This window comes from Notolepis coatsorum, assembly GCF_963971535.1.
Source record: "Notolepis coatsorum genome assembly, chromosome: 17".
In the NCBI taxonomy this organism is placed as follows: Eukaryota; Metazoa; Chordata; class Actinopteri; order Aulopiformes; family Paralepididae; genus Notolepis; species Notolepis coatsorum.
In genome coordinates, this window is record NC_140181.1 from 32,855,941 (window position 1) to 32,869,595 (window position 13,655).

Sequence of the window (13,655 nt, forward strand, 5' to 3'; positions counted from 1 at the left end):
CGGAGGCGGGTGAAAGGGCTGTAAACTCAGAACAATCTCGCCTTCTGGTTGGTTGCATTTGCCTGAGAATTTGCCGATTGCTCGCAAATGACTGTTTGGTGCGGCCGCGGTAGGGGAAAAAAGGATATTTGACGCCTCTGATTGGCTCAGGTTAAAATCCGTCACGACTCCGAATCAAATGACGGAATCTCCAAATCAAATGGACGGATATCCGTCCCAAGACGGAACGCTTTAATGCCTGGCTATACCGGCCGCATCCTGCTAGATGGCAGTGTCGCCCAACCTTTGAAACCTTATATCTCGCCCTGTGTTACACTTAAATCCCTCCGGGCGCTAAATTTACACGGAGCCGAGTAAATCGCTTCATCCGACCACTTCAAAACGCATCTGGCACACCATCTATAAATTGTGCCAAATTATGTCCGGGACCAGATGGACACCAATACTGGAAATCGCGATCAGACAATTGGAATATTCGTTTTGGAATAGCCCCGATCAAAGGTAAGGACTATCAGACATCAATTTCAGCTTGATCCAACAATGTTTTCATATCGATCCAGCTGATCAGCGGGTGTAGTTTTCAAAACGAATGCCGTTACTGGCAATCAAAGCATCAGAAATGACCCCCCCCCCCCCCCCCCGGGTTTCATTCATGATGAAACATAATACCTATTATATACATTTGATTTGGAAATAGTAGCGTGTCCAGGGATGAAACGCCAAAGCTTTTAGTAGAATTCACGTAGCGCCCTATAACACAGCTTTCCAGGAATTAGCCTGGATCACTTCGAAACTATACTTATATTCACCACGGGATAACTCGCAAACGTATACATGAAAAAAATTATTCTTTTTTGCATCTTGGACAGAAGATAGTTACTGTCAAATGACCATAGTATTGTATCCATAGCTATAATATAGATATAGCTCTACAAACAAGGTGACGGACCCCTATCTTTAAAGTGTGGCCTAGGATGAGGAAAATCCCCGGCGCTGAATGAGTTAATGTGGCATTGGAGTTATTTTTTTACCATGTTTATCAATTCTCGAGTGTGGTAATTTGTAAATGTTTTATTTTGCAATCTGCAACAAATCTGTACCAAATCAACCCAATACTTGCTGCAACAAGGTATGAGATATAATTGAGCATGACAGGGATGGCCATCATACGCAATCTTTTATCTCCCCTTAAAGACCCCCCTAAAAAAAGACAAAAATAGGTATATGTGGGTCTCGGAGGGTTAACTCTCAAAACACTGTCTGGTGTGATGGATGTGCAAATGAATGGGGTGAGATATGTCATATATTCATAGTGCAAAATGAGGGGTAGTTGCATGTAGATAAGACTGTGGCCACAACCAAGATAACTCACATTTCTCTAACGACTCATGATGAGAAAGAACACACTGTTTTGAGACATGAGAGAGATGGGGGGGGGGGGGGGGGGGGGAGAATTACAGACAGACATGGGAGAGGAGAGACATACATACATAGACAGACAGAGAGAAACAGAGACAGGAGGACAGACGGAGAGAGAGACAGGTTGATGTGTCTCTTACCTTCTTTAACATCCTGGATCATGTCATCAGGTAGAGAGAAGCTCTTCTCCGAGTTGGGAAATGGTAGAATCTCTGACTCATGCTGAGATACACACACACACAGTCAGTCAGTTAGACACACAGGGTGGCAGATTTAGGACAATAGAACACAGCCAGACAAACATAAGCTCATCAACACAAGCACACACACGGCACGCCTCTTGACCATGTGCTACCTACATGTGTTATAACGTCGTACAGCGTCTTTGAGATCAATATTTCAAAAATCTGTCATGGCAATCATATTTCACCCACGGAGACTTGAGACTTGCTGTTGATCTCCTCTCAACTCTCCAACGGTTCAAGACCGCCATCTGGTGGCCGATCGGCAAATCGCCAACACCGGAAGTGAGCGGCCGGAAGTGGTGCTCACCCATATTTCGTCTCCAGCTTGATACACTGGATATATTTCAGACTGCAGCTTGATACACTGGATAGCGATCCGTTGCCAATAACTCGATAAACAACATGATTTGGACGTATATAGTATTATACAACCTGGAACTAGACCAACAAGATCGACATCCCATAATAACGAACTTTCTGCTCCACGCTGATCGCCCAACGCTACGAGGAAGCTGCGGTGAGTTTCAGCGTGTTTGATTATTATTATACATATAAACTGCTCTGATCAACATATCACCCATACTACATAAATTATTTAACGACGGCCACGGACTTATAAACCCCCCCCCCCCCCCTCCGGTCACCAGCAGATGATGAGGCATGACGTTTAGGACCTTGTAAAATTGAAATTTTTTATCTGACGTCAATCGGTATCAAACTACATTTGATGATCTAATATAGGTATTTATGCCTATATCTCACGTTCTGCAGAATGCTGCAGAAAACGATAAAAACATATTTATACTTTAGACCGTATTTTAGTATGAATATGTGAATGAAAAAGTAGAACGTTGCTACATCCTAAACGATAGATACTTGACGTTGAATGGGCCATAGTAATGTCAATTTAGCAATACAATTTTAAAAGTTATAGCCCTGCAAAGAAGGGGAACATCTCCATAGACAAATAGAGCTGGCAGAGGATGGTATAAGGATGGATATAAGCGTGGCAGAGAAAGGGTTAAACACTAATGGGCTAGATAGCCTGATAATCAATCAAAAGGGGCCTCTTGTTAACAGGATTCAGAAAGCTAGCAATAACGTTGCCAACAGGGAACTATTGTTTATGATTTATATGAGTTTCTAACAATGGACCTCATGATCGAACATGTTCGTAAGTATCTTTGTAACTATCTTCGTAAGATAGTACGTGGCTAAAATGATCGCAGCTGGGTTCCCATGAATGAAGAACGTCACTCATTCTTAATTCTTTGCCCGCCAAACCCGAGAAAAGTCAGGTTTCGTCGCCAACCTCAGCCGGAGCTCCCTGGGTCTCCCTGGCACATCTGCCTACGTTGGAATTGCAATGACGATCGAATCTCACCAGGTGGCAGTATCGCCTACCTTTTGAACTGGGATAGTTTAGTCTGTCCTGATTCCCTCCGAGGGGGAGGAGTTCTTGCAGAGCAATCGCTCTGAGATTTTCTTGCCTCAAACCTATCGTTTCTCGTATATACACGAGTAATCGCGATGGGATCACTGGGGATTATTCTTTTTGGAGTACCTTCTGGCTAAGGTAAGGTCTATTCTATGTCTATTTTACCGATCCTAAAACATGTTTCTGTGCCAGTTTCGGGGTAAGACGACCCTCCCCCCCTTGATGATTTTGTGAAGACACATGGTATATACATACATCGCTAAAAAAGGTCAATAACGCTGGCGTCATTGAGTAGAGATGGGAAAAAAGCATAGCGGTCAATGGAAGCGCCTTCTTGTACACCTTAATATGGATAGAGAAACACCCCACCAGCTCCTTATAAGGAGAGGCTAAACATTGCATCTGTGTTGTGCACAGGACGTGAAAGCAATTTGCAACTGATCAAAATTGTATTCGATTAGATTCTAACGTATTGTCATCATACAATAGGTTTGGCATCCAACTAGGGATGTCCGATATTGGCATTAAAATGTGATATCAAAAAAAGATATATATAATTTTTTTTCTTTTTTTTAACCTTTATTTACCCAGGCAAGCAAGTAAGAACACATTCTGATTTTTTTATTGTCAAAAGTATGCATAATGTTGTGTTAATTCCATGACAAGAGATATGTAATGTTAATTACCTGAAATTATTCCGTTTTTGGGGGGGGGGGGGGGGGGGGACCCTGCATATATCGGTATCGGTTGATATCGGTATCGGAAATGAAGAGTTGGACAATATCGGTATATCGGTATCGGTAAAAAAGCCAATATCGAGCATCCCCACATCCAACCATAGTGGAAATGTAACAGTAAAGTGCAATAGTAATATACAATGCACAGGTGATTAAACTGGTTAACCTCTTAACCCCTTAAGCCCGAGCAGCCCGGTACCGGTACTAAATTAATATGTCATAAATAGATCAATACAGTCCATATTAATTAATGTTGCGTTTCTTTTTCAAATGTAGCCAAGAGTAAAGACCCTAACCCCATCAAAACAGCAGTCAAAGTGTATATTTTCAGCACTACGTTTGTTTAGAAATTATTTTAAAATCGCCGAGCATTGCACCGGAAAACGGGGGCGAGGACGGGGAGCCGTCATGAAATCGCTGTAGTCTTATTAACTAAAAGATTTGAACAAAATAAAAAGCAGCACTATTGCATAATTGAGTAATGTATTTATGTATTTATTATTTTAGGGGAGTACATTTACATTTAGCCGACGCTTTTATCCAAAGTGACTTACAAGTTTTGTACAACAAGACAGCAGGAAGGGTACAACTCTATCAGCTGAGTAACAATGTTCATCAACGCGTTGAGCGCTACAGTGTAGGTTAGTTTATTAGGACAAGTGCATGACAGTAAGGTTAGGGTTAGATTTATTTTATTTTATTTTATTTATTATTATTTTTTCATTTCAGATAATGGTTGAAGAAGTGCGTCTTTAGTCTGCGGTGAAAGATTGGACGGTTTCGGCTGTCCTAACTGGTGGGCAGTTAGTTCCACCATTGTGGGGCAAGGACTGAGAAAAGGCGGCTTCTCCTTGATGACCCTCCCGGAGCTCGGATAGGAGTGGGTCTGAGACGGCCAGAAGATGCAGAGCGTAGGGGTCTTGAGGGTGTGTAGTTAGAGACCATTGACCGGAGGTAGGCGGGAGCGGTTCCCTTTGCCGCGCGATATGCCAGGTCGAGGGCCTTGAAGCGGATTTGTGTGGCAATGGGGAGCCAGTGCAGGTCCGTAAGAAGTGGGGTGACATGGGCTGACTTCGGTAGGTTTGAGAATTGAGATCAGGCGGGCCTCTGCGTTCTGAATGAGTTGAAGAGGCTTGGTGGCAGTGGTCGGAAGGCCAGCAACTCAGCAAGCAGTGCGTTGCAGTAGTCGGGAGATGACTTGATTGGACGAGGAGTTGGGTGGCTTCTTTTATCAGGAAGGGGCGGATCCTTCTGACGTTTCTCAGGAGGAATCTGCAGGTTCTGGTTGTCGCTGCGATGTGAGCGGAGAAGTTCAACTGGTCATCGAGGACAACACCAAGGTTCTTAGCGGTCGGGGACGCGGTCACAGCTGCATTCGCGACTGATGGAAAGGTCGGTCAGGGGGGAGGATTTGGCCGGCAGGTGGAGCAATTCTGTTTAGCTTAGGTTCAGTTTGAGGTGGTTGGTCATCATCCAGGCGGAGATGTCGGACAGAGTAGGATTTGTTTCACAGTTTTAGCATGATGTTTTATAGATGGCTAGAAAGGCTGTTTTCTTTTATAAATATCCTAAAACTAAATCCTCAATTTGAATATAGTGATTAATCTGATTAAATTAGTATTTTATTTTTTTATTAAATCAACTTTCTTTAACGAATATAACTCATCAGTTTCTTTTAACACTTTCAGTGCCACTCACGAGATTTCTCTGTTTTTTTTATAGGTGGTTGCATGCCACTCACGAGATTTCTCGGAATTATAATTTTTTTTTTTTTTTGCGATCTGAAAAATTATTGCATCACCCGAGCCTACCCGAGTATAGCCGAGGGGCGCCGGCGATCACTGTGGAAAAAAGCGCCCCCTGTCGTCTCCCAGATGACATAAGTGATTTTGGAATGGACTCAATGAAAATTAATGGGGAAAAAAATCCGGTACTCTACATTTTCCAGTTCACTGATCCAGCCGGGGTTACTAGAGTTCATTCTGGAGCCTCAGATCCCCGCGGATCATGGAGTTCTACTGTATCGCGTTGGATCCATACACGTATCGATTTTTTCGAATGGTGATCAGGAATTGGAATATACCAGTTGGATACCATCTGATGTCAGGTAAGGACTCTATGTTATCAGTGGTAGGATAATCAGAGTAAGTTTGATGAAGTTATAAGCTGTTTTGTGAAATGTCTTCTTTCGGTTTCACTGTAAAAGTCCGTGAGGAAATCAACGGAGCGATTATCAGTGCGCGGCCGTAATGTGCGTGCGTGCACGTATAATATTGATCATCTAGCGTTTATTTGAAAACGATTCATAAAAAGGCCGACGAATATCAACGTTGTGGAATATTCCACTAAAAGAAGATTTTCATAGAATGCTCCAGAATGAGCTGTTTTTTATATCAAAACGGGGGCTTTTCTAACTGCTCTGAAACGGCAACGACGCGATAAAAAAACAATCTGCCTTCACAGCACTGACTGGAAAATAGTCTTTGATAATGCGATGGGCAGATTAGACACATAGCCATAATTTAAAACATAGATTAGGCGATATTAACGTTAACATTGGCGCCGATGGTGGCATTCAAGCGGTAAAACGGAAAACCAGGCGTGGCGCTGAAAGTGTTAATACTATAATGTTAGTGTAGCCTAATCTTTATCTGCAACTGTGAAGAAAACCCCCATTGGGTTAAACAGAATGAATAGACAGCCCTAATGGCTAGGTTAAACACAGGTTGTTTTTAAGAGGGGAGGGGGGGGGTAGGATCGGTATCGGACATGAAAAAGTGGTATCATGCCATCCCTAATTATTTCAGGGGTGATCTTAACGCCTAAATATCTATAACCTTCAGAGTTTTCACTATGGAATTATACCTTTCTTCCTTATTAACTCATTGAACGTATACTAGTTTTTTTATTTATTATACTAAACAGTCAGCCGGACCTTGTGTGATCCTGGTGGAATTGAAATGACGATCGAATCCCGATAGGTGGCAGTATCGCCTACCTTTTGAACTGGGCTAGTTTACTGAGGGGAGGGGGGGTTGCTCACTCACTGCTGGCCAGAGTAGTGGCCACTAGCCTCGGAACTGCCTATACAAACTTGTAATCTCCATCTCGAATGTTTCTCAATCCTACCCAATAGTATCTCCATAGATATTGGTGCATGATCACTAATCACAATACTATTGTACCAACATTTTGTTATAGTAGTCAGTAGTTCCCTGGACATTTTTAAATAATCAATATGTGAATGTGTTTTATATGAGCTTGAGTAACAGGAATACTTTCTTTTATCTGGCTTCTGCATCACCTCCAATAATGTTAAGTCCCTCCAAGGCACACAGTAAGACATCATCTAAAAATATTAGGGGTTATCTTCATTAACTCATTGACCACCGGGGATTAGACGGGCCCCGTGGTAGCACTGCCACACTTTAAAAGATAGGAGTGCGTCACCTTGTTTGTAGAGCTATAACTATATTCTATATTATAGCTATGGATAAAATACTATGGCCCATTTTACATCACCTATCTATCGTTCAATATGTGAAAAATAATTTATTATTTCATCCATACGTTCCTGTGTTATACCGTGGTAAATATAGTTATAGCGTGGTCTGGGGTAATTCCCGAAAGGCTGAGTAATAGCCTTATACGTCAATTCTACTATAAATGTTGCCGTTTCTTGCCTGTAGTGTACATACACGCTACTATTCCCAAATCAAATATATATCATAGGTATTATGTTTCATTATGAATGCATGAAAGGGGGGGGGGGGGGGTAATTTGTTGATTCTTTGATCGTCACCAACGGCATACGTTGTGGAGTAATGTTACACACATTGTGATCGAGGTGAAGACATGGTTGGATCAACGCAGGATTGATATCATATAGCCCTTACCTTCACTAGGATGTACCCCAAAAAGAATATTCCAATTATCTGATCGCGAGTCCCAGTATTGGTGTCGATCGTGTCGCCAACATAATCCACCACACATCATGGTTTCTGCCGAGAAGTCTTGGGCGAATATTATCTTGGCCCCGCTGTCGCTTTGCCTCACAAAAGACAAACTCCTTCTCCTGGAACTGTAAAAAGCAAATGGGGATCGCCCTGTGCTGGTTGGGCCTCCCAGTCGCTAGTGTGTGGTGGACCCGCTCCAAGGTGAATGATCTGCCGGGCTCCAGCAGATCATTAGAGTGTTTGCTGGCCCTCCGCTCCCTCTCATATGCCATAGAGTCGGAGGTTCTTTCTCCTGCTCCTCCATTTTGGCTTGATGGCTGAGTTAATTGCTGCTTCTGTGCCTTCAAGTGTGTTTTTTGCCAGGGCGGCTGATTGGCGCAGTGGGCAAGGCGCTCGCCACTAACGCAGGAGACGCTGGGTTCGAGCCCAGCTCTCGGCGTCGCTACCGGCTGGCCGGTCGTTCATACTAACACAATTGGCAGTGTTAGAGGGTGGGAAAGCCAGTGGGTGGGGATTGGACGTTGTGGACAGCGACTCCTACAGGTCGGTTTGGTGACGCCGGTGCGGCGGAAGTAGCGGGGGCAGCGTGAGCCTCCCACGCATTACTCCTCGCCACAGAGTTTGAGCTGCTGCGGTGAAAAGATGCGACAGGCTGCCTCCTCATGTACCGGAGGGGACACGTGATGCAAGGCTTCTGTCCTGACTCCTCACTACAACCGACCAGTGTGAGGCATAGTCTAGCAACGTTCAAGACAGGGGAGGGAAGAATTGGATAATACGGAAATTGGGATGGGAGAAAAATAGAAAATGGGGAGAAAAAGTGGATCACAAAAAAAAGTGTGTTTTTTGCCTCGTGTATATACGGCACTCCGCTTCGCCGATGCGTGTCATGTTAGATTAAACCTTGTGGTTTATTGCAGACACCTTGCCAGAGAACTCGCCATGCTAGTCAGATGCATGTCGATATTGTTATATATATTCTTGCATCCCGTCCCAGAGTATAAAATATCACATGGTCTGTCTGAGGTTTCGACATAGTGATGCTATAGTTTCATTTAAGAGGTTAGCAGGAAATATAAGGTATTTTTATTTAAATCGTGCACGGTTATTGGGAGCCTCTTCATTAACACTTTAATCGCCGGAAACGCTGAAACACGTCTTTCCCCGCCATGCTCATTCTGCCGAAGACGCTGGACAGCGTCTTTGATATCAATATTTCAAAAATCTGTGATCGAAATCATATTTCTCCCCCGGAGACATGAGATGTACTGTTGAGCCCCTCTCAACTCTACAACGGTTCAAGAGCGCCATCTGGTGGCCGATCGGCGGATGGCCCAGGGCAGAAACAGGAAGTGGAAGCTGGTGCTCATTTCAATTCGGTCCGATCACTCGCTAATAGTCCCAGGACTCGAGCTGATCACAACGGATAGTGATCCGTTACCAATAACTCGATAAACAACATGATTTGGACGTATATACTATTATACAACCTGGAAATGGATCGGATATTTCGACATCCCATAATAGAAAAATTCTGTTCCACGCTCATCTCCCAACTCTACGAGGAAGCTACGGTGAGTTTCAGCGTTATTTGTTAACGTCTTCGATACTAACTGCTAGGGATGCACCGAAAATTCGGCTACCGAAAATTATCGGCCGAAAATGGTTAAAAAGGCTCTTTCGGCTTTCAGCCGAAAGGGTTTTAGCACCGAAAATATATGACCGAAAGTCAAATAACGTGTTGTTGTGATGACGTCATCAAAACGCGACTACAGACATACCGGTAGCATGCGCAACATGTAACGTGAGCAGCTTGGCAGCTCTTCCTGCATTCTACAGCCTGTGATAACTAACTCCTCTTGGGAGTAGGGATGCCCCCTGAAACCCGGTTCTAAACTAAATTAGAAAAAACCGGAGTATTGATCAGCTCCGACGTTAACGGTACTGCTATCAGTAGTCTAGGAGCGGATTAGCTACGGAGCTAACAGTGTACCATCCATCTGCGACGCAACAGTGGCAGCAACAGTGGACACTGAGTAATGTTAACGTTATGACGAGTTCATACTACACTACACGTATGAACTCGACATAACGTTAACGTTACTCCGTTTAAATGAAGTGTTTAATTAGCAGCAATCTGTTGTTGAAAATGTATCGTTAAACCGGAAATGGAAATGCGAGGACAGGAAGTCGTCATCAATCGTTGTAGTCTTTTAGTCTTAACAGTCTGGAATTAATGTATGCATTCAAAAGTGCTGAATAAATGTTTTATGGGCCCATAATAGTGATTATTAATATTATTTAAGTTAAGTTTAGCCATAATCATGTCTTTTGCCATAATCAGGTAGCTAAAAAAAAACATATATATATTTATATTAATCATTTTCGGCCTTTCGGCATTCGGCCAACTGTTTCCTATTTTCGGTATCGGTTTCGGCCAAGAATTTCCCATTCGGTGCATCCCTACTAACTGCTCTAATGATCATATCACCCCCACACTAGATGAATGATATAACGTTGCCCACGGAATTATAAACGACCCCCCCCCCCCCATCCGGTCAACATCAGATCATACGCAGGCCTGTACGCTGCGACGAGATCGTCGCAAATTGCCCCCTAATTTGGCCGGTGCGAATGAAAAATTATATCTACTCGCAAGCTTGCGAATAGTGATTTCACCCCTTCATTCGCATTTCACTACACTAACATTAGCCTACAACCAGGGCTGTACAGGCGACATAATGTTGCGGTTGTAATTTCATTAGACAGACCAGCGCGGACATTTAATAACATGCAATTTAATTGACCCACCTCACCCCTGCCCACTTTGACAACCTAGGATGGCTTAGAGTAGACGACAGAGTACAACAACTTGCAATGGGCCTGGTCTACAAGATACACTACACGACCAAGGTACCCATGTACATGTCAAAATACTTCCCAAAGGTCAGTGAATACCACGATCACAACACCAGAGGGAGCTCCACAAATCATGTTAAACCCAGATTCGGCTCAAATAAGGGACTAAACACGTTTCGCAATTATGCCACATCAATGTGGAACGCCCTACCCAAAGCTGTAAAGGAATGTGGATCACTACCCACTTTCAAAACCTCTCTCAAGGGACACCTACGGGAGACTGCAATTCAACACTGGCCCCTGTAAATATCCTAACCCAACCCCCTCCAATGTACAGTCATTTACCTAGTATGGTTGTCAATAGTTCAATGTACATTTGTGTTTGTTTGTACAGTGTCCCCTCCCCCCCCCCCTCAATGTACAGTGTTACTTGTTTATACAGTGTGCCCCCCGCCCCCCCCCCCCCCCCCCCAACCACCTCCAATGTAAATTACCCAGTATGGTTGTCATTGTCAATATCCCAATGTACCCAACCCCCCCCACCCAACCTCCTCCAATGTACAGTTTCTACGTCAAATGTATATACTCCCTTTTCTTGACTCCTTCTGTATCACAAACAGTACTGTATTTGCAAATCTGGTATGTCATAAATGTATAGATGTAGCAGTACTGACTATCTGTATGTCATGTATGTCATATATGTCTATATGAATTGAAAATGGGGGACCCTGATGGAAACAAGACAAACGTCTTTCTCAGGTCTGCATCCCCTTAACAATTGTATGTATTGAGCCGTACTGTATTGTACCCATTCTGCAATCTGTTAAATAAAGTTTTCATTCATTCATTCATTCACACGAGCAATGGGCTAACGTTAGCTGGTGGTCCCGAGTGAAGCAGGGACGGCGGAGCTATAGGCTAACGTTAGCTGGTGGTCCCGAGTGAAGCAGGGACGGTGGAAAAGTGAGGAAAGGGGGTGGGTTATATTGACAAGTGACAACGCTTGACAACAGAAGTTTAAACATAACTTCATATTTATTAGTTATTCGTTTCTGTATATCATCCACTGTGACTTTCCATCTCCGTGTTAGACTCTTCCTGTTTACATTCGAGTGTGACGTCATCACCTACGGCAGCTTAGACGATCAAAACGCGAACCTAGAACAAAACCCGGGGGGGGGGGGGGGCTGGCTCTCTTGTGCGTTCTCGCCCCCTCTCTCTCTCGCTCTCTCTCTACATTCAATGATTTAAAGTAGCCAAACGTTACAGACAGTATAAATACTAACTGGATAGTTGATGATAAACATTTAATTTCATTATCTGAAATATTCTAAAATCATTAAGTCTGCTATAAGCCATTATCCCTTTGTGTGTAATTATTATTTTCTCACAGTAGTATATATATATATATATATATGTGTGTGTGTGTTTGGCTAAAGTGGATAGAAAACACAGTACTGTGCAAAAAAAGGGCACCCAAGAGTTTTTATATAAATAGTCTTAGATGTAAATAATTTTTTTTATTAGTGTGTCAGTAGACTACTCTTAGTACATTTTCATTAAATAATTTTTTAAAGCATCTTCATGGTTTAATAATGCAAACATATGTTGCAGGGACTTATTATAATCATCATATTGGCGTGACTGTATGCATCAAAGGGTTAAATCAAGCATTTTTAAGTGCTTTAGGAAATGTCAAAATATTGCGATATATATTGTGTATCGTGATATGGCCAAAAAATATCGCAATATCATTTAGAGGCCATATCGCCCAGCCCTACTATAATGGTAAAATAGTTATTTAAAAATTTGCCCCTAAAAAATTATTCTTTGCCCCTAAATTTCTCATTTAGGGGCAAGTGTGCCCCTAGTGAAAAAGCTTAGCGTACAGCCCTGATACGTAGTAACTCCTTGAAGCACGTACAGTTGACATTTTTTATCTAGCACAGATTCCTACCAAACTGTATTTGATCATCAATATAATGCATTTAGGACTATAAATCAAGTTCTGGAGAAAGCTGCAGAAAACGATAAAAACATACTTATACTTTAGACCGTATTTTAGTATGAATATGTTAATGAAAAAGTATAACGTTGCTACACCCTGAACAATAGATATAGGACGTTGAATGGGCCATAGTAATGTCAATTTAGCAACACTATTTAAAAAGTTATAGCCCTGCAAAAAAGGGGAACTAATCTCCATGTTAAATAGGGCTGGCGAGAGATGGTAAATTATGAATTTAACCCCGGCGATCAAAGTGTTAAGCTGCCATCTTGGTTGTCACCGTTGATCCCCCACAAGCAACGTTATTACTTTTATTGTGAAAACCTGCGTAGGCCTAGGCCTAGATTTTTTCCATGCAGAAAATTTATCGGGAATCAATTATATACCAGGAAAATAAACATTTAAAAAAGAATCTGACTGATAAGCAGAATCGATAATGGCATTGGTATCAACCAAATCTTATCAATTGAATTCCCATCCCTACTCAGACACACTCACCAGAGCCTGCATGTCATACATGGTTCCCAGCTGATCCCAGATCACATTAGAAGAACACAAACTCACCAGAGCCTGCATGTCATACATGGTTCCCAGATGATCCCAGATCACATTAGAAGACACTTGACGACCAATGTTCTGACTGAACTTATCCCTGATACAGATCATATGGAAATGACGGTTCACTCCTACAGACAGAGAGAGAGAGATGGAGACAGAAAAAGAGGGGGAGATGAAAAGACAGAAAGCGAGAGATAGATTAAGAGACAGAAAGAGAGAGGTGGAGACAGTGAGAGATGGAGTGAGATGGAGAGAGAGAGAGAGAGAGAGAGAGAGAGAGAGAGAGAGAGAGAGAGAGAGAGAGAGAGAGAGAGAGAGAGAGAGGGAGAGAGAGAGAGAGAGAGAGAGAGGGTGGAGAGAGAAATGGAGACAGATAAAGAGATGGAGAGAGAGAGACCGAGATAGAGGGGAGATGGAGACACAGAGAGAGTTGGA

General features: G+C 42.8%; 1 protein-coding gene across 1 annotated transcript in view; it reads right to left on the reverse strand.

Annotated features, from left to right (window-relative positions):
• Positions 1-13,655, reverse strand: part of mrgbp (MRG/MORF4L binding protein) — a 28,226-nt gene that overhangs the window by 13,916 nt on the left and 655 nt on the right. The window contains exons 2-3 of the mRNA XM_084334006.1: positions 13,227-13,348; positions 1,560-1,641 (exon numbers count right to left, since the gene is read on the reverse strand). Of these exons, the coding sequence (XP_084190132.1) occupies positions 1,560-1,641; positions 13,227-13,348 (204 nt within the window). The remainder of the gene's footprint in view (positions 1-1,559; positions 1,642-13,226; positions 13,349-13,655) is intronic.